Source organism: Lolium perenne, chromosome 3, assembly GCF_019359855.2.
Source record: "Lolium perenne isolate Kyuss_39 chromosome 3, Kyuss_2.0, whole genome shotgun sequence".
NCBI lineage: Eukaryota > Viridiplantae > Streptophyta > Magnoliopsida > Poales > Poaceae > Lolium > Lolium perenne.
This window is the reverse complement of record NC_067246.2, coordinates 240867774-240891184: the sequence shown is the minus strand read 5'-3', so window position 1 is coordinate 240891184 and position 23411 is coordinate 240867774. Positions and strand designations below refer to the sequence as shown.

The 23411-nt window shown below is 43.9% G+C and overlaps 1 protein-coding gene and 1 long non-coding RNA gene across 2 annotated transcripts; one reads left to right on the top strand and one right to left on the bottom strand.

The window, feature by feature from the left end:
* Positions 1–527: 527 nt before the first annotated feature.
* On the bottom strand, positions 528–6870 carry LOC127343847 (homeobox protein HAZ1). Its single transcript, XM_051370041.2, has 9 exons — positions 6737–6870; positions 4539–5244; positions 4049–4214; positions 3834–3957; positions 3636–3748; positions 2969–3523; positions 1953–2204; positions 1753–1842; positions 528–1626 (listed from the first exon to the last, which is right to left on the bottom strand). The coding sequence occupies exons 2-9, from the start codon at positions 5099–5101 to the stop codon at positions 994–996; spliced, it is 2496 nt and encodes an 831-aa protein (XP_051226001.1). The 5' UTR covers positions 5102–5244; positions 6737–6870; the 3' UTR covers positions 528–993.
* Positions 6871–16062: 9192 nt separating this feature from the next.
* Positions 16063–21724, top strand: LOC139837633 (uncharacterized). Its single transcript, XR_011754218.1, has 2 exons — positions 16063–16117; positions 21207–21724. It is a non-coding gene; the product is annotated as an uncharacterized lncRNA (long non-coding RNA).
* The last annotated feature ends 1687 nt before the right edge of the window (positions 21725–23411 follow it).

Genomic DNA, 23411 nt, shown 5'->3' with positions numbered 1-23411 from the left:
GTTTGGTACTAGGGTTTTAGTAGGAATTAGTGGGGATAATACTTCATAGTATTGGATGAATCTCTGCTGTCACCCAATCCCTACAAAACCACATCCCCAATCCACTAGGTAGGGGTAGGGGTAGTGTATTGAGGATTGAAAAAAATTACACTAAAATTTAGAGAAAAGTGAAGATAAGTGGGAATTAAACTCGCTTATACTCTAGCACCAAACATGCATTTATAATAAATAAGTATTTAAAATTTAAAACGAATTATCCCCGCTAATCTCCACTAAAACTCTAGTACCAAACAAGCCAAAGCATGGGCTCTCTCGTATCCTTGGTGATCGGGTAAGAACTTCTAAATTACAACTTAATCTCCTATAAAAAATGTCATGCAAAAACGGGCGCTCTCGAAAAAATCCCTTGCAAGCCAAAGGTAAAATCCCCTTGGAGAAGTGATTAACTGAACAAGCCCTACTGCCCTACGCTTTAACTACCCGCAGATTCAGAGACATGATGGTACTAGAGGAAACAATGACAGATATGAAGATCACAAATCCCGAATAGAATGTCATTGACATCGTCTCAAACTTCATCACAGTACAAGAGGCAATACATCAAAGGGACGGTTCGCATCAGACATCAGCTTCATAACATGTCTACCGATCAGGGTGATACAAGAATAGCAACAGTTCTAATGTCCCACTACAGTCTACGGGTTACCCGACTATTGTTACACTCAAAATAGCCGCGGTTGTGGCTTGAGTACTTCACATTCCAGGTGTGCCCCATCAGAAATTCTGCACGGAAGCTTAGCAAGGCTCTATAAAAAAACAGATGAACGTGAAAATATGACCCTGCTTCTTCAAAACAACATGCCTGTCAGTTGTCTTGACCGGGTGCCTATCCCGTCCGATCAGAAGCATTCTAGAGTTCACACTTGTTGTGTAGCATCCAAAACTTGAATTCCACCCAAGGATCAAGAAATAGTTGAAATAATTCTGGGAGTTTCACCTGCCCGTCTTCATCTTCCTCAGCTCCCTCAGTATTGCCTTCCTCCTTGCCTCGTCTACATGTTCTAGCCCAGGAATGCTTTTCTCAGCAGACCTACCTCTTGGGCTTCCCACAGTCCTTGGCCTGCCACGTCGCTTCTTTCCTCCAGACACACCAGGTGAGCCAACATTGCTTGTGTCAGGAGTGAATTTCTGGTTCACAGAAGGAGTAAGAGGCGTCTGATTCAAACCAACATCTTGTCTGGACGGTGTATTTTCTGCATTTCTCGAGTTACCACTGTACTGGTCTCCTCCAGGCACACGATTTGGCGAGCCAACTTCTCTTGAGTTGGTAGTGCGGTTTTGGTTAACAGTGGGAGTCACAACCATCTGCTCACAGCTGATATCTTGTCTGAATGAAGCATCTTCTTTCTTACCTTCACGAGGATTATCTTGTGCCATCCTGTCCTCGGAAACATTACCATTTCCATCTACAGTTGGATTTTTCAATACCCTGCCATTGGGTTCTATCTGTCGTATATCTTCAGCCATTCTATCGTTATTCTCAGCAGTATGGTTTTCTGGCTGCTTCTCCTTTTTGGAAGCAACAACTCTAGAGTAATGACGAGTGCTGGCAAACCATTTAGTCACCTGTCAACAGAAATTCTAGTGAGGCAGGATAAATATAGTGGCAACCTCAACAGGAACACAGCTTGACATTCAAATTGAGTGCAGCAAAAAATGCATGTTGGGAGGAAGAAAAGCGGTGGTCTGAACCTGATGGAGTGTCAGGCCTAGCTCTTGTGCGAGACTTTCTTTTGTTGAGCGACTAGGATAAGGATCTTTCTCGATATGCGCCTTAAGCTTCTGCACAAGAAATGGAGTGCCAATGAAACATATAATATGCTAACAATTCAACTGGTTTAAATCTTCAGAACTGGTTTAACTGCAGAGGTACATGTTCAGTTATTCTATACCTGACGAACAATAGGACCATGTCCTTTACGGCCCATGCTATTGCTACCATTAGAGTGAAGCACTTCAGTGCGCTCTTCACTCATTGGAGTATGTTCAACATTCCGCGGTCTGCCTCGTCCTCTTTTAGAAGAGCATGTTTTGGCAGGCCGAAGTGACCCATCAAGTGAATCTGAATCACTGTCTTCTAAATTCCCTTTTCCAGACCACTCTTCTTCATCACTTGGATCAGAGGTTTCTTTTCCATAAGCCTCCTTTAGATTCCAACATGAAATGAATGGAAAGAAACCAAGTAAGATCCATGCATGCCAGATAGAACAGTAATTTCTTTGCTTATGTGGCTTTTCACAAACAACACACTGATTGCTTGGCTGGAAGTATGTAATTATGTATAGTTTCAATATAAGGCACAGAAAACATAGCTGAGCCAAAATGACCTGTGCTGCCGTGCATCATTCAGAATAAGGCAACAATCAGAGTCAAGATGCAGTAGGGTAACAATATATACTATTATATGCTCCATCTGTTCCAAAATATAAGGTATATAAGTTTTGTCAAAAGCCAAAAGTCTACAAAGTAACAGCCTTTTGTCCGAAGCAAGTTGGGGTAAGCTATTGAAATATACTATGAAAACATAATTCATGGTCGGTCTATTGATATTGATTTGGTATTCTTGATGTTGACATTTCTATACACTCGGTGAAACTTAGGAAACTTTGACTGATGACAAAATTATATTTGGAATGAAGGGAAAATCAGCTTATGATATTGTGTGACTAGGTTATCTATGCTCACCTAGGAATAAGATTACAAGATATTTTGCGTCTAAAATTGTTTGATCTTGTTTAATGAATACACTTCTCATATAGAATGACTATGTTATTTCCTGAGTACACATGGTCATAATTCTTCTTGCCAACGGCATGACAAAAACAAACAGAAAAAAGACTTTAAAGTAGGAATTCGAGTATGAGAAACACACATTTATGACATGGAGAAATGCAAGGAGAAGACATACATCATAAAGTGTTTTGTAATCCAAACGTCCAACTTGTCGCCTACTTGAAGCCGGCAGCACCAAGTCTTGCTCTAGCTCTGCCTCCATAATTTCCACTCCGTCAGTCTGGTCTGAAAATGGAGGTGCCAGAACTTCATCCTTGCCACAAGATTTAGAAATTTCAGCACAGAAATCATCTGAATCAGATGTGAAGTCCGAGTCCTCTGAGTTTGTTTTAGTCTTTTGGTCCTCGCTGGAATCTGGACCTTCAGGATCAAAGTCATCATCCTCCGAGTCCTCAGAAGGCAACCCAAGGTCATCTACTGCAGTTTTCTTCTTTGATTTAGAGCTTTTCTTCGTCGAAGGTTCAGAATCATCAGACGATGTCATAAAATCCAAGTCATCAGAATCTGATCCTTCAACCCCATCCTCTGCAGAAGACTTGTTTTCATCTACCATGTTGCCTTCAGCTAAAGTAGGGTCATAATCATTGTCCTCTGAATCATCTGATGGAAGATCAGCTGAACCAATTTGCTTTGCACCATTTGCAAGCGAAGCTGACTCAGGAAAAACTTTCTGCAGAGAAAAAAATGTAGTCTCATTCAAGAATATAATTCAGTCTCGTTTATCTCGAGAGTGATACAAGACTGTCATTACTTGCTATAACAGGGTAGTTTGTAGGTTTTACCTCCCATGAGTCATGAATATCAAGTTTGCTCCCTTGGAGTTCATTTAGTACATCTATACAATCTAACTTGCAATCACATGCAGGGCAAAGCCATCCTTCATCCTCCGGAGGAACTAGTAACAAATGCGACTAAATACATGAGCAAGGTAGGGAATAATGCTTTCTATATCAAGAATGTGAAAGGGAATAAAATATTACTGTCTTCTGCTAGTAAAGGAGGGTTTAAACACTTCTGGTGGAACCCTCTATCACAGGCTCCATCGCAAAGAATGATATCATTTTTCAATGTAACATGCTTTGAACCACATATAGCACAGAAAATCTGCAAGATGAAACAGAATATCTCAGCATTAAAGTGACAGCCATGAGAGTATAAAAATGAGACATGTCAAGATTAAAATAAGAAGGCCTACATCTTCACTAGATATTTCTCCCTCAGAATCAAATAAAGATTCATCGATCTTCCCCTCAGACAGTAGAGAATCCATATTACGAAAAGCTTCCCGAATTCGTAACTTGCATCGCAAGATTTCCGCCTTGGCTCGTTCAAGCTCCTTCTCAGGTCTTATTTTTTCCGAACTACATATGCATGTATTAGAAAACCCAGCGTAAGAGGGTGTACATGTTAAAAATGCATAGAAAGAATCAAAGACATACATAAATACCAACTTCAATGCATAAATCAAAATGAACAACACATTACATGACTTTCTTATGCACACCGCATCCCCCTGTCATAAAAACCAAATTGAAGTTTTTTTATCACGCAGTATCCTGGCTAATGCTTTCAGAAATTTGCCCAATTAAATTGATCCTTCTAAGAAGTACAACAACCAGGTTCCAACAAACAAAGAACTGAGTCTTCAAAAGGAGTGTGAAATATAGTGATTCAGAGAGACTGACCTTTGACCTTTCCATCCTTCACTAGCATAAGCTTGAATCAAACTTTGTTCGTAGTTCATCCGATTCAAAACGTATCTAACTCGCTGACGAATTTTGATGCACTGATTCTCATTCTTGGGACTTTCTGCACTCGAGGGCCTGCCTCTTTTCCTTTTCTTGGCAGTTGGCTGAACAGCAGTATTATCACTTACTGGCTCATTGGGTGCCTTACTGTTCTTCTTTGAAGTAGAGCGAAGCGCCCTGGCACCACTACGTGCGGATCTCAGCGGCTTTACTGGCTTCTTAGCTGTCTTCCTCTTGTTTTCTGGGGTAGAACGAAGCACCCTGGCACTACTATGTGCAGATCTCAAGGGACTGACTGGCTCAATAGGTGTCTTACTATCATTTTTTGAGGTAGACCGAAGCACCCTGGCACTACTATGTGCAGATCTCAAGGGATAACTTTTACTTTCTGTACTTTGGGACCCTTTCCTTCCTCTTTTCCCCTTGCTAGGAGCAGGGGTTGAATCATTTGGAACTCTGCCATTGTCGTGAGGAAGACCAAGAACAGGTGTTTTATCCATATAAACGATAACCACAGATGGACCTCCGCTGTAAAAACTGCTAGGCCAGTCCTGGACTCCTGGGAGACTCGGGAAGCCTTGGACAACTGCTTTCTAGAGGGAGAGATAACCAAGTAAGCTTTTCCAGCCAACTGTGACGGGGCCTACAACAATGAAAATACACAAAAACTATTATTAACAGCATAATAAAAATGTTAAAACCAATTGTTCGCATGTATCTACTAAGCACTTGCTTCGGATGGACATGTTGTTCCTCTTATAGTTCACAGTAAGTATAGCTAATACTTATTTCGTCAAAAGAGGCAAGAAAGAGAGCAAGGGGATGCAGGAGCGAATAAAAAGGCCATGCAATACACATTCTTATGTGTCATATCGTCAGGATTTGGAGAACGTGATTACAAAAAAGAGGAAACAGTTCTAGTCGTAATGTAAGACGGCATCTGAGTGACTATAAAACCATGAGGGTGGCCTGACACAAGCAATTGAAAGCACGGTGGAAGAAATTAGAGGCGCTTGATGGTCAGAAGCAAGGTTGATCTTTGGTAGTATATTAGTACTCTTGTATTACCGAAAGAATCCAAGAGTCCTAATATGTGTTATGGGGGTTGTGTCACAGACAAAATCTCTTGTACTTCTCAGGCCGCACGCACTCAACAAATCTGCGGCCTGCTTCGCCAAAATTGCTCCCTTGCCATGATTGTTTCGTCTCTATTCTTTTGCTTCTTTGGGTATGTTAGGTTCTAGCCCAAGCTTGCCCTACCAAAGTGGGCTAAAAATTGCAAACTATCCAAACAAAGACCAAGTTTGTTTTCATGACCAAAAAATTGGTAAGGTGAGCTTTGGCGACCATCCAAAACATACCAAGAACACGTACATAATCTCTTCTTCGTTCTTGGTACCGTGCAGCTTATGTCATATCCCACAATATCGCATCGGATTGAGGAGCTACCATTCATAAGATGAGGTATCAGCGAGTATAACACGGAAAATGCAATCTGAGATTGCAGGTAAACCAATACCTCCTAATGCGACTGCTCACCAAGCTAACTAATCAAATTAGGCAGATCCCGAGCATTTCACTCTATCTCCCCCCAACAATCCAGATCTCAAGCTTTGTAAACCACCTCCTTTCACGCAAAGCATACTTAATAAAATTGCATAATGCAGTAATAACGGCAACTATTATAAATTCGCATTGAAGAAAGCTAGCTCGAAAGCAACCAGAATACCCCGTTCTGCACACGAAACCCCGCGTTTCGCACTTAATAATCGCATGTGCACAAACAGATAGCGGGATAGTCAGTGGGGAGAGTACTTGCGGCGGGCCGGCGGGGGCACGAATGCGGACAGCGGTGGAGGCGCGCGGCCGGGGAGCGCCGGCCCCGCGGAGCAAATCGGTGCGCATCGAGCCATCGCGCGACGGGATTAGGGAGGAAAGATCCTCCCTAGCTCCAACGGGGACGGTACGGCAGAGTTCATTGGGCGGTACCCAAAGGCTGGTGGCCGGATGCTGCCGGCCGGCGATGGGAGGAGAGGGGCAACGCGCAGGTCGGACCCGGGGGAGGAGAGCGAGCGGGGCGACGGAGATGGAGGAGGAGGGGGAGACGCGGCGGGTGGTGGTGGTGGGGGACTGACCTCGCCGCGGCCGCGGCACCGCGCGGCTTCCTGCAGATTTCGCAGCTGCCACGGACAACCCTCCCGCGAGCGTCGCCAGGTACCCGAAGGGCTGACGCCGCGTGCGCGTGTTAGGGCTTGTTTATGGACTCGCCGGAACAGCGGTCGCTGGGCCGCGGTGGGCCGGGAGGCGATGGAACACTCGAGGAATCCAGGGCCGTGGAGCGCAATGAGCCTTAAAACTCTCATCTATATCTATATCTATACCTAATCTATCTATACCTACTAATAAAGGAAGGAAGGTTTCTCCCCATAATTTTCGTCCGTTTTTGAATTACCCCAACTTGCTGTTGAAATTACGGCTACTGCCACCGCTTATGCAAATAAACGGTTTAGGCGTGTCCGCCCCACCTAGCTTTCGTCTATTTTTCTCTTCCTCAGAATCGTCTTATCCTCTTTCCTCCTAGCGCCAGAACTCAGCAGCCCGATTCGTAGATGTTGGTGAAGGAGATATGCCCTAGAGGCAATAATAAAGTGGTTATTATTTATATCTTTATGTTTATGATAAATGTTTATATATCATGCTAGAATTGTATTAACCGAAACATTAGTACATGTGTGATATGTAGACAAACAAGAAGTCCCTAGTATGCCTCTTAAACTAGCTTGTTGATTAATGGATGATTAGTTTCATAATCATGAACATTGGATGTTATTAATAACAAGGTTATATCATTATATGAATGATGTAATTGACACACCCAATTAAGCGTAGCATAAGATCTCGTCATTAAGTTATTTGCTATAAGCTTTCGATACATAGTTACCTAGTCCTTATGACCATGAGATCATGTAAATCACTTATACCGGAAAGGTACTTTGATTACACCAAACACCACTGCGTAAATGGGTGGCTATAAAGGTGGGATTAAGTATCCGGAAAGTATGAGTTGAGGCATATGGATCAACAGTGGGATTTGTCCATCCCGATGACGGATAGATATACTCTGGGCCCTCTCGGTGGAATGTCGTCTAATGTCTTGCAAGCATATGAATGAGTTCATAAGAGACCACATACCACGGTACGAGTAAAGAGTACTTGTCAGGAGACGAAGTTGAACAAGGTATAGAGTGATACCGAAGATCAAACCTCGGACAAGTAAAATATCGCGAGACAAAGGGAATTGGTAATGTATGTGAATGGTTCATTCGATCACTAAAGTCATCGTTGAATATGTGGGAGCCATTATGGATCTCCAGATCCCGCTATTGGTTATTGGTCAGAGTGAGTACTCAACCATGTCCGCATAGTTCACGAACCGTAGGGTGACACACTTAAAGTTGGATGTTGAAATGGTAGTACTTGAATATGGAATGGAGTTCGAATATTTGTTCGGAGTCCCGGATGAGATCCCGGACATCACGAGGAGTTCCGGAATGGTCCGGAGAATAAGATTCATATATAGGATGTCATTTTATGTGAAATAAAATGTCGCGGAAGGTTCTATGGAAGGTTCTAGAAAAGTCCGGAAGAAACCACCAAGGAAGGTGGAGTCCACATGGGACTCCACCTCCATGGCCGGCCAACCCTGGATGGGGAGGAGTCCCAAGTGGACTCCTCCATAGGGGGCCGGCCACCCCCCCACATGGGAGGTGGAAATCCCACCTTTTGGTGGGAGTCCTAATTGGGCTAGGTTTCCCCTCTTATGGAAGGTTTTGGTTCGGGTCTTATTCGAAGACTTGGACACCAACACTTGGGGATCCACCTATATAATGAGGGGCCAAGGGAGGGGGCCGACCACCCTAAGACCACAAGCTGGCCGCCCCATTGAAGTGGCCGGCCACCCCCTCCCAAACCCTAGCCGCCCCCCCCCCCCTCCTCCATATCTCCCGCGTAGCTTAGCGAAGCTCCGCCGGACTTCTTCACCGCCACCGACACCACGCCGTCGTGCTGTCGGATTCAAGAGGAGCTACTACTTCCGCTGCCCGCTGGAACGGGAGGTGGACGTCGTCTTCATCAACAACCGAACGTGTGACCGAGTACGGAGGTGCTGCCCGTTCGTGGCGCCGGAACCGATCGTGATCAAGATCTTCTACGCGCTTTTGCAAGCGGCAAGTGATCGTCTACCGCAGCAACAAGAGCCTCATCTTGTAGGCTTTGGAATCTCTTCAAGGGTGAGACTCGATACCCCCTCGTTGCTACCGTCTTCTAGATTGCATCTTGGCTTGGATTGCGTGTTCGCCGTAGGAAATTTTTTGTTTTCTATGCAACGTTATCCTACAAAGGGTATCGAGCCGGGTCTATGCAAAGATGGTTGCACGAGTAGAACACAATGGTTTGTGGGCGTTGATGCTCTTGTTATCTTTAGTTTGAGTACTTTGCATCTTTATGGCATAGTGGGATGAAGCGGCTCGGACTAACTTTACATGACCGCGTTCATGAGACTTGTTCCTCGTTCGACATGCAACTTGTATTGCATAAGAGGCTTTGCGGGTGTCTGTCTCTCCTACTATAGTAAAGATTCAATTTACTCTTCTATTGAAAACATTAGTATCAACGTTGTGGTTCATGTTCGTAGGTAGATTAGATCTCTCTCGAAAACCCTAAACCACGTAAAATATGCAAACCAAATTAGAGACGTCTAACTTGTTTTTGCAGGGTTTGGTGATGTGATATGGCCATAATGTGATGATGAATATGTATGAGATGATCATTATTGTATTGTGGCAACCGGCAGGAGCCTTATGGTTGTCTTTAAATTTCATGTTGAGTAGTTTTTCAAAGTAGTTGTAATAGTTGCTACATGGAGGACAATCATGAAGACGGCGCCATTGACCTTGACGCTACGCCGACGATGATGGAGATCATGCCCGAAGATGATGGAGATCATGTCCGTGCTTTGGAGATGAAGATCAAAGGCGCAAAGACAAAAGGGCCATATCATATCACATATGAACCGCATGTGATGTTAATCCTTTTTATGCATCTTATTTTGCTTAGATCGCGACGGTAGCATTATAAGATGATCCCTCACTAAAATCTCAAGATAATAAAGTGTTCATCCTTAGTAGCACCGTTGCCAAGACTTGTCGTTTGAAGCATCTCGTGATGATCGGGTGTGATAGAATCAACAAGTGCATACAACGGGTGCAAGACAGTTTTGCACATGCGGATACTAAGGTGGCCTTGACGAGCCTAGCATGTACAGACATGGTCTCGGAACACGTGATACCGAAAGGTAGAGCATGAATCATATGGTTGATATGATGAACACTCTGAGTGTTCGCCATTGAAGTCACACCTTTTCTCGTGATGATCGGGCTTAGGTGCGGTGGATTTGGTTCGTGTGATCACTAAGACAATGCGAGGGATATTGTTTTGAGTGGGAGTTCACCTAGATTTTTAATTATGTTGAATTAAAATTTGAACTCAATTTGTCATAAACTTAGTCTAAACTATTGCAAATATATGTTGTAGAGATGGCGTCCCCAATCAATTTTAATCGGTTCTAGAGAAAGAGAAACTTAAGAGCAACGGTAGCAACTTCACCGACCGGTTCCGTCATGTGAGGATCTTCCTCTCTGGCGGAAATCTGCAATTTGTGCTTGATGCACCGCTAGGTGACCCTCCGCAGAAGATGAATTCGATGATGTAACAGCTGTTTACGCGACTCGGAAAACTTCGGTACTCTCAAGTTCGGTGTGCCATCCCGTGCACTGGAATCCGATCTTCAAAAACGTTTTGAGCACCACGATCCTCATGAGTTGATGAATGAGCTGAAAGCTATATTCGAGACTCATGCGGCCGTGGAATGCTATGAAGCATCGAAACATTTCTTCAGCTGTATGATGGAAGAAGGCAGCTCCGTTAGTGAGCACATGCTCGCCATGACCGGGCATGCGAAGAAACTCGATGACTTGGGAATAGTGATTCCTAACAGATCGGGGATTAATCGTGTCCTTCAATCACTCGCCACCAAGTTACAAGAACTTTGTGATGAACTACAATATGCGAGAACATGAACAAGGAGTTACACGAACTCTTTGGCATGCTAAAAGCTGCTGAGATTGAGATCAAGAAAGAGCACCAAGTGTTGATGGTCAACAAGACCACCAGTTTCAAGAAACAGGGCAAGTCTAAGGGAAAATTCAAGAAGGGTGGCAAGAAAGGCGCCACGCCTCCTATGAAACCTAAGAACGGCCCTAAGCACGATGCTGAGTGCTATTACTGCAAGGAGAAGGGACACTGGAAGCGTAATTGCTCCAAGTATCTGGCTGATCTGAAAAGCGGCCTTGTCAAGAAGAAGAAAGAAGGTATATCTGATATACATGTTATAGATGTTTATCTCACTGGTTCTCGTACTAGTACCTGGGTATTTGATACTGGTTCGGTTGCTCATATCTGTAACTCCAAAACTTGAGGAACTAAAGAATAAACAAAGACTACTGAAAGATGAAGTAACGATGCGCGTTGGAAATGGATCCAAAGTCGATGTGATCGCTGTCGGCACACTTCCTCTACATCTACCTTCGGGATTAGTTTTAAGCCTAAATAATTGTTATTTTGTACCCGCGTTGAGCATGAACATTATATCTGGATCTTGTTTAATGCAAGACGGCTATTCATTCAAGTCTGAGAATAATGGTTGTTCTATTTTTATGAATAATATCTTTTATGGTCGAGCACCACAAAAGAATGGCTTATTTCTGTTAGATCTCGATAGTAGTGATACGCATATACATAACATTGATGCTAAGCGAATTAAATTGAATGATAATTCTACTTATATGTGGCTTGTCGTCTTGGTCATATTGGAGTGAAACGCATGAAGAAACTCCATACTGATGGATTACTTGAATCACTTGACTTTGAGTCACTTGATAGATGCGAAGCATGTCTAATGGGAAAAATGACAAAGACTCCATTTTCTGGTATGATGGAGCGAGCTACAGACTTATTAGAAATCATACATACCGATGTATGTGGACCAATGAGTGTAGCATCGCGCGGTGGTTATCGTTATGTTCTAACCTTCACAGATGATCTGAGTAGATATGGGTATATCTATTTCATGAAACATAAATCCGAAACTTTCGAGAAGTTTAAGGAATTTCAAAGTGAAGTAGAAAATCAACGTAACAAGAAGATCAAATTTCTACGATCTGATCGTGGAGGTGAATATCTGAGTTATGAGTTTGGCATGCATTTAAAGAAATGCGGAATACTTTCACAATTGACACCGCCGGGAACACCTCAACGAAACGGTGTGTCCGAACGTCGTAATCGAACTCTCTTAGATATGGTTCGTAGTATGATGTCTCTTACTGATTTGCCGTTATCATTTTGGAGTTATGTATTAGAGACAGCCGCATTCACTTTAAATAGAGCACCATCAAAATCCGTAGAAACGACACCGTATGAATTATGGTTTAATAAGAAACCTAAGCTATCGTTCCTGAAAGTTTGGGGTTGCGAAGCCTATGTAAAGAAGTTACAACCGGACAAGCTAGAACCCAAAGCGGAGAAATGCGTCTTCATAGGATACCCTAAGGAAACTATAGGGTACACTTTCTATCACAGATCCGAAGGCAAAATCTTTGTTGCTAAGAACGGAACCTTTCTTGAGAAAGAATTTCTCACTAAAGAAGTGACTCGGAAGAAAAGTAGAACTCGATGTGATTGATGAATCTATACTCGTTGATCGAGTAGCGCAGCATCGAAGTTGTACTGCACCGCCTACACCGAACGAGAGGAAGCTAATGATAATGATCATGAAACTTGAACGAGGAAACTGCGAACCTCGCATGATCGACAAGGGAACGTGCCACTCTGTTTGGTATGATCCTTGTCTAAATGTCATGATTGTGGATAACAATGATGAGGACCACACAACGTATGAAGAAGCGATGATGAGCCCAGATTCCAACAAATGGCAAGAAGCCATGAAATCCGAAATGGGATCCATGTATGATAACAAAGTATGGACTTTGGTAGACTTACCTGATAGCCGAAAGGCTGTTGAGAATAAATGGATCTTCAAGAGAAAAACAGATCTTGATGGTAATATTACTGTCTATAAAGCTCGACTTGTCGCAAAGGGTTTCCGACAAATTCAAGGAGTTGACTACGATGAGACTTTCTCACCCGTAGCGAAGCTAAAATCTGTGAGGATTTTGTTAGCAATAGCTGCATTTTTCGATTATGAGATTTGGCAGATGGATATCAAAACGGCGTTCCTTAATGGAGACATTGAGGAAGAGTTGTATATGGTACAACCCAAAGGTTTTGTCGATCCTAAAAATGCTGACAAAGTATGCAAACTTCAGCGTTCAATCTATGGACTGAAGCAAGCATCAAGCAGTTGGAACCGACGTTTTGATAAGGTGATCAAAGACTTCGGGTTTATACAGTGTCATGGAGAGGCCTGTATTTACAAGAAAGTGAGTGGGAGCTCTGTAGCATTCCTGATATTATATGTAGATGACATATTATTGATTGGGAATGATATAGAACTATTAAGCAGTGTTAAAGGTTATTTGAATAATAGTTTTTCAATGAAAGACCTTGGTGAAGCATCATATATATTAGGCATCAAGATTTATAGAGATAGATCAAGACGCCTAATAGGGCTATCACAGAGTACATATCTGGACAAGATTCTAAAGAAGTTTAGAATGGACGAAAGTAAGAAAGGGTTCTTACCTATGTTACTGTGCAAGGTATTGAGCAAGACTCAAGGACCGGCTACGGCGAGAAGAAAGAGAAAGGATGAGTAATATCCCCTATGCCTCGGCAATAGGATCTATCATGTATGCCATGCTATGTACTAGACCGGATATAGCACATGTCGTTAGTTTGACTAGCAGATATCAAAGTGATCCAGGAATGGAACACTGGACAATGGTCAAGAATATCCCGAAGTACTTGAAAAGAACTAAGGATATGTTTCTTTGTTATGGAGGTGACCAAGAGCTCGTTGTAAACGGTTACACCGATGCAAGTTGGAACACTGATCCCGATGACTCTAAGTCACAATGCAGGTACGTGTTTATATTGAATGGTCTTTGCGATGGCTGGGCAAGCTCGAAGCGATGCACGGTGGCGAAGTCTTCAACAGAATCGAGTACATAAGCGGCTTCAGAGGCTTCATCGAAGCGGTATGGATGAAGAGGTTCATTGTAGAGCTCGGTGTGGTTCCTAGTGCATTGGACCCATTAATCATTTACTCGTGATAACATGGGTGCCATCGCCAATGCACAAGAGCCAAGGTCACACAAGAGGTGAAGCATATCAAGCTGCGTTACCACTCGATTCGCGAGTACATCGAAGATGGAGAAGTAAAGATTTGCAAAGTACACACTGATCTGAATGTAGCAGATCCATTGACTAAAGCTCTCCCTAGGGCAAAGCATGACCAACACCAGAATGCCATGGGTGTTAGGTATATTACAATGTAATCTAGATTATTGACTCTAGTGCAAGTGGGAGACTGAAGGAGATATGCCCTAGAGGCAATAATAAAGTGGTTATTATTTATATCTTTATGTTTATGATAAATGTTTATATATCATGCTAGAATTGTATTAACCGAAACATTAGTACATGTGTGATATGTAGACAAACAAGAAGTCCCTAGTATGCCTCTTAAACTAGCTTGTTGATTAATGGATGATTAGTTTCATAATCATGAACATTGGATGTTATTAATAACAAGGTTATATCATTATATGAATGATGTAATGGACACACCCAATTAAGCGTAGCATAAGATCTCGTCATTAAGTTATTTGCTATAAGCTTTCGATACATAGTTACCTAGTCCTTATGACCATGAGATCATGTAAATCACTTATACCGGAAAGGTACTTTGATTACACCAAACACCACCGCGTAAATGGGTGGCTATAAAGGTGGGATTAAGTATCCAGGAAAGTATGAGTTGAGGCATATGGATCAACAGTGGGATTTGTCCATCCCGATGACGGATAGATATACTCTGGGCCCTCTCGGTGGAATGTCGTCTAATGTCTTGCAAGCATATGAATGAGTTCATAAGAGACCACATACCACGGTACGAGTAAAGAGTACTTGTCAGGATACGAGGTTGAACAAGGTATAGAGTGATACCGAAGATCAAACCTCGGACAAGTAAAATATCGCGAGACAAAGGGAATTGGTAATGTATGTGAATGGTTCATTCGATCACTAAAGTCATCGTTGAATATGTGGGAGCCATTATGGATCTCCAGATCCCGCTATTGGTTATTGGTCAGAGTGAGTACTCAACCATGTCCGCATAGTTCACGAACCGTAGGGTGACACACTTAAAGTTGGATGTTGAAATGGTAGTACTTGAATATGGAATGGAGTTCGAATATTTGTTCGGAGTCCCGGATGAGATCCCGGACATCACGAGGAGTTCCGGAATGGTCCGGAGAATAAGATTCATATATAGGATGTCATTTTATGTGAAATAAAATGTCGCGGAAGGTTCTATGGAAGGTTCTAGAAAAGTCCGGAAGAAACCACCAAGGAAGGTGGAGTCCACATGGGACTCCACCTCCATGGCCGGCCAACCCTAGATGGGGAGGAGTCCCAAGTGGACTCCTCCATAGGGGGCCGGCCACCCCCCCACATGGGAGATGGAAATCCCACCTTTTGGTGGGAGTCCTAATTGGGCTAGGTTTCCCCTCTTATGGAAGGTTTTGGTTCGGGTCTTATTCGAAGACTTGGACACCAACACTTGGGGATCCACCTATATAATGAGGGGCCAAGGGAGGGGGCCGACCACCCTAAGACCACAAGCTGGCCGCCCCATTGAAGTGGCCGGCCACCCCCTCCCAAACCCTAGCCGCCCCCCCCCCTCCTCCATATCTCCCGCGTAGCTTAGCGAAGCTCCGCCGGACTTCTTCACCGCCACCGACACCACGCCGTCGTGCTGTCGGATTCAAGAGGAGCTACTACTTCCGCTGCCCGCTGGAACGGGGAGGTGGACGTCGTCTTCATCAACAACCGAACGTGTGACCGAGTACGGAGGTGCTGCCCGTTCGTGGCGCCGGAACCGATCGTGATCAAGATCTTCTACGCGCTTTTGCAAGCGGCAAGTGATCGTCTACCGCAGCAACAAGAGCCTCATCTTGTAGGCTTTGGAATCTCTTCAAGGGTGAGACTCGATACCCCCTCGTTGCTACCGTCTTCTAGATTGGATCTTGGCTTGGATTGCGTGTTCGCCGTAGGAAAATTTTTGTTTTCTATGCAACGTTATCCTACAGTTGGAGTAAGTAGTAAAATATATAGAGCTGTAGGGTCTAAAGTGTAAAAGGGGTAGTCCATATAGAATAGCTTAGAAGGATCGAGAGGATAGAGGAGAAACAGAGAAGAACTCTCCCGTCCTCAACTCTGTAAGCCTAGCTAGTACAGACTACAGATCCAAAAATCAAGAATCTGAATATTTTCCTTCGTGTGTTTCTTCATGGTATCAGAGCAGGATGGTTCCTGCACGTCCTCCCTACTTTCTTGAGCGGAAATCGCTATCAGGCGAGGTGCTGTGTCACCGGCGACTGAAGAAGTTGTGGCAGCGGCTGCTTGATTCGCTTGGATCCAGGGGGAATTGGCTAGAAGAAGGCGGATCCCTAGTTATCTACTGTTGCCCTTTATCGTTTCACAGGTCACAAGCTCCAGCTGGCTGCTGCAGTGCTCCACTCCAAGCTTTTTATCTTTCGTCAGATCTTTCACAAGAAACAGAGGAAGGTATGAACTACACTGGCATTTATTTAGTATACGAGAGTTGAGCTGAGAGGTCGAAATTGCAGCCCTGTCTTGAAAGACAAATCAAATCAGATTAGCATACTGCAATTATTATCTGCTAGTTTGTGATTTCCCTGAAAGATGGGAGAACCAAACAAGGACTCGAGTATGGATAAGATGTATGAACTTTTTAGCAAGTTCTTTGAACAGCAACAGCTGAAAGCAATCCCTGAGGTGACCAAGTATGCCCTTGAACCCAATCCTGTGCGATTGTCAGGTCCAGGGAACTACATTAGCTGGGCAAGGCATGCTCAGCTCATTTTGAGCTCTCACGGATGTGAGAATCTGATTGTTGAAGAGGATGAGAAGCAAAAGAGTGGTGATATTACTGCAAAACAGGCTAATGATAGAGTTCTAGTGTGGATGCTAGGAAGTATGGACCCGTTGTGCGACGACAAGTGGAGATTATGCCAACTGTGTATGAAGTTTGGGCAACACTAGAGAAACAATTTGCTGGCAAGTCGAATAAGATGCAAAGCTACACGAATTATGGATGAGTTGACTCATCTAAATCAAGGGTCCAAGTCACATTCTCGAATTTGCAAGCGAGGTCAAAAGATTGTACAGGGATCTTCACTATTATCATCCGTTCCAACTTTGTTGATAAGAAAGATATGGCTGTTCACCATAAGTGGTTTGAGTCACTTGTAGCCAAACTTTTCTTGGATGGGTTAAACGAGGAACTGAATCTTCGGAGACAACTCATATTTTCACAACCAGAATGGCCAAGTCTTGATGACATTATATCTAGTGTGATTGAAGAAGAGACACGCTTGGCTCAACGCAAGGAGGAAAATCTAAACTACAAAGAAGAAAGAGCGGCCCTGTCAATGCAGTCACGGCGTGGTCCAAGGTCCTTCAACAAGATTGACAAGAGCAGATTGTTCTGTGATCATTGCAGGAAAAATGGACACACAAAAGAAATGTGTTTTGAGCTGCATGGTTATCCATCTTGGTGGGACAAGGGAAAGCCACGGATAGGGGGAGTTCAGATAGAAAACAAGAAGCAAGCCAGTCATATTGCATCTCTACAGCAGCGACCCGTGGTAGATGTTCGAGCTCTTGAGGAGTTCAGTTCCAGGCTTCGCCTCTCAGAAGGATCTTCTTCCTCCCAGGGTTCCTCTAAACCAGATTCTTGCCTCGCCGCCACCTCTCATCAAGGTATGACATGTCCTCAGATTTACACTTCCACACATCTCCGAAACCCATGGATTATCGACACCGGAGCTACAAATCATATGACAGGAGCCTCCAACTTATTCACATCCTACACACCGTGCTCAGGTATGGACAAAGTGCGTGTTGCTGATGGATCGATGGCACCTATTGTAGGGCGCGGATCCATCAAGTGCACCAAGAATTTGTCCTTATCACCGATGTTGCATGTTCCTAAGTTCCCAGTTAATCTCTTATCGATTAGCTCTATGAACAAGTCCCTCAATTGTGGAAGTTGGTTTGATCCTACTCGTTGTGTGTTTCAGGATCTAGGAACAGGAGACTGTTGGGGACTGGGACCGAGCATGAGGGGCTCTACTATCTTGACGAAGGAAGTGATGAAGTGGCGTTTGCATCCTGTTTGTCTCCAAGTCAAGAAATATTGTTGCATCATCGCAGGCTTGGACACCTCTCTTTTGCTGTTATGTCCCGCATATATCCTACTCTTTTTAAATCATGTACTAGAGAGTCCTTAGTTTGTGATGCATGTGAACTAGGTAAACATACTAGGGCCTCTTATCCTAGTAGGGGTTTAAGAAGTAAACAACCTTTTGATGTCATTCACTCAGATGTCTGGGGACCACTGTGAGGTCCACTCAATCTCTGGACATCGATGGTTTGTAACTTTCATTGACTGCTTTAGCCGATATACTTGGCTGTATCTTTTGAAGCGAAAGAGTGATGTTCTATCCGTCTTTAAAGATTTGTGTGCTCTCATAAAAAATCAACATGGAACAACTATTAAAGTTCTACGTTCAGATAATGGCACTGAATATGTCAATCAGGAGTTCGAAAATTTTCTTTCTGAGAGTGGTATTGAACATCAGACTACTTGTGTTAATACCCCAGAACAAAATGGTGTCGCAGAGCGCAAAAATAGACATCTTCTTGAAGTTGCACGCTCACTTATGTTTACTATGAATGTTCCAAAATTTCTTTGGGGAGAGGCTATTAAAACTGCAGCATATCTGATAAATCGTATGCCTCTTCGCTCACTAGGTTATAAAACTCCCGCTGAATGTCTTTTGAATTCAAATGAATTTGTTGTTCCTCCAAAGATTTTTGGATGTGTTTGTTTCGTACATGATTATCGTAATTCTGTTGGGAAACTGGATCCACGTGCTTTAAAGTGTGTTTTTATGGGCTATTCTCCTTCTAAGAAAGGCTACAAATGTTGGTGTCCTTCTGAACATCGTTTTTTTGTGAGTATGGATGTGACATTTCGTGAACATGAACCTTTTTATGAGTCAATTAATGATACTGGTATTGCTTTATTACCACCTGAAGTGGAACAAGAGGGGGAGAGTGGAACTCGAGGTTCTTTGAGTAGCCCTGTTCTTGCTCCCACTCCAGGTGGTACTCTAACTTGTGATCGCATTTCAAGCCAGGGGGAGCCAAATGGCGATGCTGACAATAATTCCTGTCATGGAAACATAGAGGATGCAACAGCAAATTCACCACTTCCACATCAAGGAGCAGAGCCTCCATTGCATGAGGATCCAGGTACTGATAGTAATTCTCTTAATCCTACAAATCCTAGTAGCACTATGGGGCAGGGTCATAATCTACTTCCATTTGTTAACCCACAAGATAGCTTGCCTATTGCCTTACGAAAACAAACCAGAACACGTAGTGCCCCAGGATACCTCAAAGATTTTGTTACACAAAAACATGACATAGCAAATTATATGTCCTATAAATACTGTAGTCCTGTCTTCCAAAACTTTATTGCCTCGTTAGACTCTGGTTCCATACCATCCCACTGGAAACAAGCCATAGAGGACCCAAAGTGGAGGGAAGCAATGCTGGATGAGATGAGAGCTTTGGAAAAAAATCAGACTTGGGAGCTCGTGGATCTACCACAAGGTAAGCAAACTGTAGGATGCAAATGGGTCTTTACCATTAAATATAACCTTGAGGGTAAGGTTGAGAGATATAAGGCTAGACTTGTAGCAAAAGGTTACACACAAACTTATGGGATTGATTACGAGGAGACGTTTGCTCCTGTAGCAAAGATGAATTCAATAAGGACACTCATTTCTTGTGCTGTAAATCTTGACTGGAATATTTATCAGATGGATGTTAAAAATGCTTTCCTTCATGGTGATCTCCACGAGGAAGTGTATATGGACATTCCACCTGGTTTTGAACCAAAGCAAAATTCTGGGAAGGTGTTACGACTATGTCGATCATTATATGGTCTAAAACAGTCACCAAGGGCGTGGTTTGATCGTTTTAGACAAGCCATGCTGAAAAGAGGCTACAAGCAGAGCAATGCTGACCATACATTATTCTACAAACATGTTGATGATAAAGTTGCTGTGTTAATAGTGTATGTTGATGATATTGTGATAACAGGCAATGACCTCGAGGAAATCAATGAGCTGAAGCATCATTTAGCACAAGAATTTGAAGTGAAGGACCTTGGTCAGCTGCGTTATTTTCTCGGCATAGAGGTCTCAAGGGGCTCAAAAGGTATCTTTTTATCACAACGAAAGTATACATTGGACCTACTCAAAGAAACAGGTATGCTTGGGGTTCGTCCTGCGGCAACTCCTATAGAACAGAATCACCGCTTAAGCTATGATGCTGGCATACCTGTTGATCGGGAGCGCTATCAGAGACTAGTTGGAAGGCTAATATACCTCTCTCATACTCGTCCTGACATAGCATTTGCTGTGAGTGTCGTTAGTCAATTTATGCATGAACCAAAGACATCTCACATGAATGCTGCGAATAGAATTTTAAGGTACCTCAAAGGGTGCCCCGGGAAGGGCCTGTTATACACTAAGCAAGGGAACTTATTAGTTGAATGCTATACGGATGCTGATTGGGCTGGCTCCCTAGATGATCGCCGTTCCACCTCAGGCTATTGTGCATTTGTTGGGGGGAACCTCGTGTCATGGAGAAGTAAAAAACAGTCTGTGGTAGCGAGATCAACAGCGGAGGCAGAATTTCGGTCTATGGCTCATGGGATATGTGAGCTATTGTGGCTGCAAATTCTTCTAGTAGAGCTAAGGCTTTATAAGCATGGTCCATTAATGCTCTACTGTGACAATAAAGCTGCCATTGACATTGCAAACAATCCAATCCAACATGATAGAACCAAACATATTGAGATAGATCGCCATTTCATCAAAGAGAAACTTGACAGGGGGATTGTTTGCTTACCTTATGTAACCTCAGCAAGTCAGATAGCTGACATTCTTACTAAAGGTTTACCTGAAAAAAAATTCTCTGTATTTTGTAGCAAGATGGATCTATTTGATATATTTGACCCATCTTGAGGGGGAGTGTTGGAGTAAGTAGTAAAATATATAGAGCTGTAGGGTCTAAAGTGTAAAAGGGGTAGTCCATATAGAATAGCTTAGAAGGATCGACCCGTCCTCAACTCTGTAAGCCTAGCTAGTACAGACTACAGATCCAAAAATCAAGAATCTGAATATTTTCCTTCGTGTGTTTCTTCAGTAGACATCGGCGCTCGATTCACGCCCGACACTGGCGAATCGAGGCATCCAGCGACTGAATCGAGTTATCTCCTAGCCATCTGATTTCATCCTCGCCGTTATATGAATCGAGCCGGACCAAGCTGCCGCCACCGAGCTCAACATCCGAGCTACCAGGTCTCATGCCCCTGCTGAGCGGTTGCCGAAGAGAGAATCGATCCGAACGCCTTGTGTGCGCGCGAGGAGATTGGGGCGTAGGCCGCCGTCGCCGGCGGAGGATCTGACGACCGGCGGCGCAGCTGCTCCCTAGCGACATTCGACAGCAGGCAGTGGCTGAGAGTTGTACAAAGCGTTGCTCCTCCAACATCACCTCCTCATCCACGGCCCCGTTGTGCCCTGTACTGTACAACATCGTTGTGTGTGTCATCAAGAAAAAGCCGTAAGTACAACCAAGGCTTAGTCTGCACTTTATGTACTACGGAACCTGAATGTTGTTTGTTTATTTAATTAATGCAAGGATGGAGATCTCAGATTTGCTCTTAGATTGGATTTACTTCATGAAAGAAAATTCATTAGAAAAACACCTCTTGAATGCAATCACTATATAAAGAACTCATGGACTTATGCATCACTTCTGAAGATTTTGACATGGCCTTTTTTCCGCACATCCATCATAGAAGCATCAGCTTTTAAGCAAGAATCATAAGTATTGGTTGACATCCGTTCCTAACATTAGGTTCTAAGTGAACATGCAACTAAAACTACACCGAAGCTTCATGACAATCACATTATTTCACTTGATCAAAGCATTTGAGCAAATGTGTCTCCCGATGCGCGCACGGGTAGTTTTCCTATACCCCTAATAATAAAGGGAGCATTGTTTCCATCGTCCAACACTTTTTTGGACCGTTTTACCCTCCCACCAAAATATGTCCAGATCCGTATATTGGACAGAGTCCTCACCCGCGCAAAGTCTTGCCATCGCTGAGTCGTGCGTAGTTCGGTTTGCCTACGTTTTGCTGGCAGCTAGGCTCCGGTCGGGACTCTGATCGCCCAAACCTATATGCACGCAGACGAGTCGAGAGAGAATAAATACCGCACGAGGAGATAGCGCACGCCCCCGCGGTCCTGAAATCCGCCCCCAAGTAGCACTACCGCGCGTCTAACGCCGAACCCTGCCTCCGCCGGCGATGCGGCCGCTGGCACGGCGCCGTCGAAGAACGCAGCCATGGCGGAGTCGTGGGTGTTCTCCGCGCTCGCCACGCACTACCGTGCCTCTCGCCGAGCACTGCCTCTGCCGCCGATGCGGCCCCTGGCGCGGCGCCGTGGAAGAACTAGATCACCAAGCTTTTCTACCGTAAAACACAACACGTGAGCATCGAGGAACTAGATCGCGTCATCTGCTCGCTGTCGTCCCCCGACGCCATGCCCTGAAGGACCTAGCATCCAAGTCGTTGCAGCAGATCTCGGTAGGTAAAGCCGGTCACTGACATTGGTGCAGCATCAGTAGCACCTCAACAACGCCAGCGAATCAGTTGTTGTACTGGCGGATTTTGGCCTCACTTTGATTGATAATCTTACAAGTTCATACGCATCGACTTTAATTGCCTACCTGTTGTCCATGCTCTCCGTGAATTAAAGAGTTGCCAGACATCTGATTGATTTCCTCTCTGCAGTAAAAAGATACAACATGTCAAGACACGGGCCAATCCATTACTGTTGAAATTGTTAAGCACACAATACATATGAGAGAGTTTCAGGGGTGTTTCTTCCTGCGTGTTGGAGGTGCTGGAAAATTGTAAGAGTGCTAATATGTGGCGTGCAGTGCGAAGACAGAATCTAGAATTGAGGTGTGGCAGGGAATTGTTGGGGCATAGAAAGTTGGACCTGGAATAAGTAGGCTTCAGAATGCTAGAATTGAAGTGGAGACCAAACCTGTGAATATTCGAAAAAAAGGGAAGACCAATTCTTGGGAGCGACGAGCAATCAAACATACATAGAAAGAGACTGGAAAGATCAAAGCGTGTAGCTGTGATTCTAAACGGTGTCAAAGCGTGGCGTGAGGTCGCGAGAGCGGATGACATGCTTGTCTATTCATGGAGGATGAGTAGGAAAGATATCTGCTTGCCAGCATGACCATATGCAGAGAGCCATTGGCCGTGCTAGCTTTCGCCGTCGACCATGAGGTGATCACCAACGCATTGTCTGACTGCCGCAGGACGAGCAC

Bases quoted from the DNA above. Each gene is read 5' to 3' on its own strand.
- LOC127343847 (XM_051370041.2), bottom strand. From the start codon at position 5,101: ATGGATAAAACACCTGTTCTTGGTCTTCCTCACGACAATGGCAGAGTT. The intron at 3,524-3,635 runs GTAAAACCTACA...TTTTCTCTGCAG, and splicing joins ATATTCATGACTCATGGGAG to AAAGTTTTTCCTGAGTCAGC. The intron at 2,205-2,968 runs GTATGTCTTCTC...TGGAATCTAAAG, and splicing joins ATTACAAAACACTTTATGAT to GAGGCTTATGGAAAAGAAAC.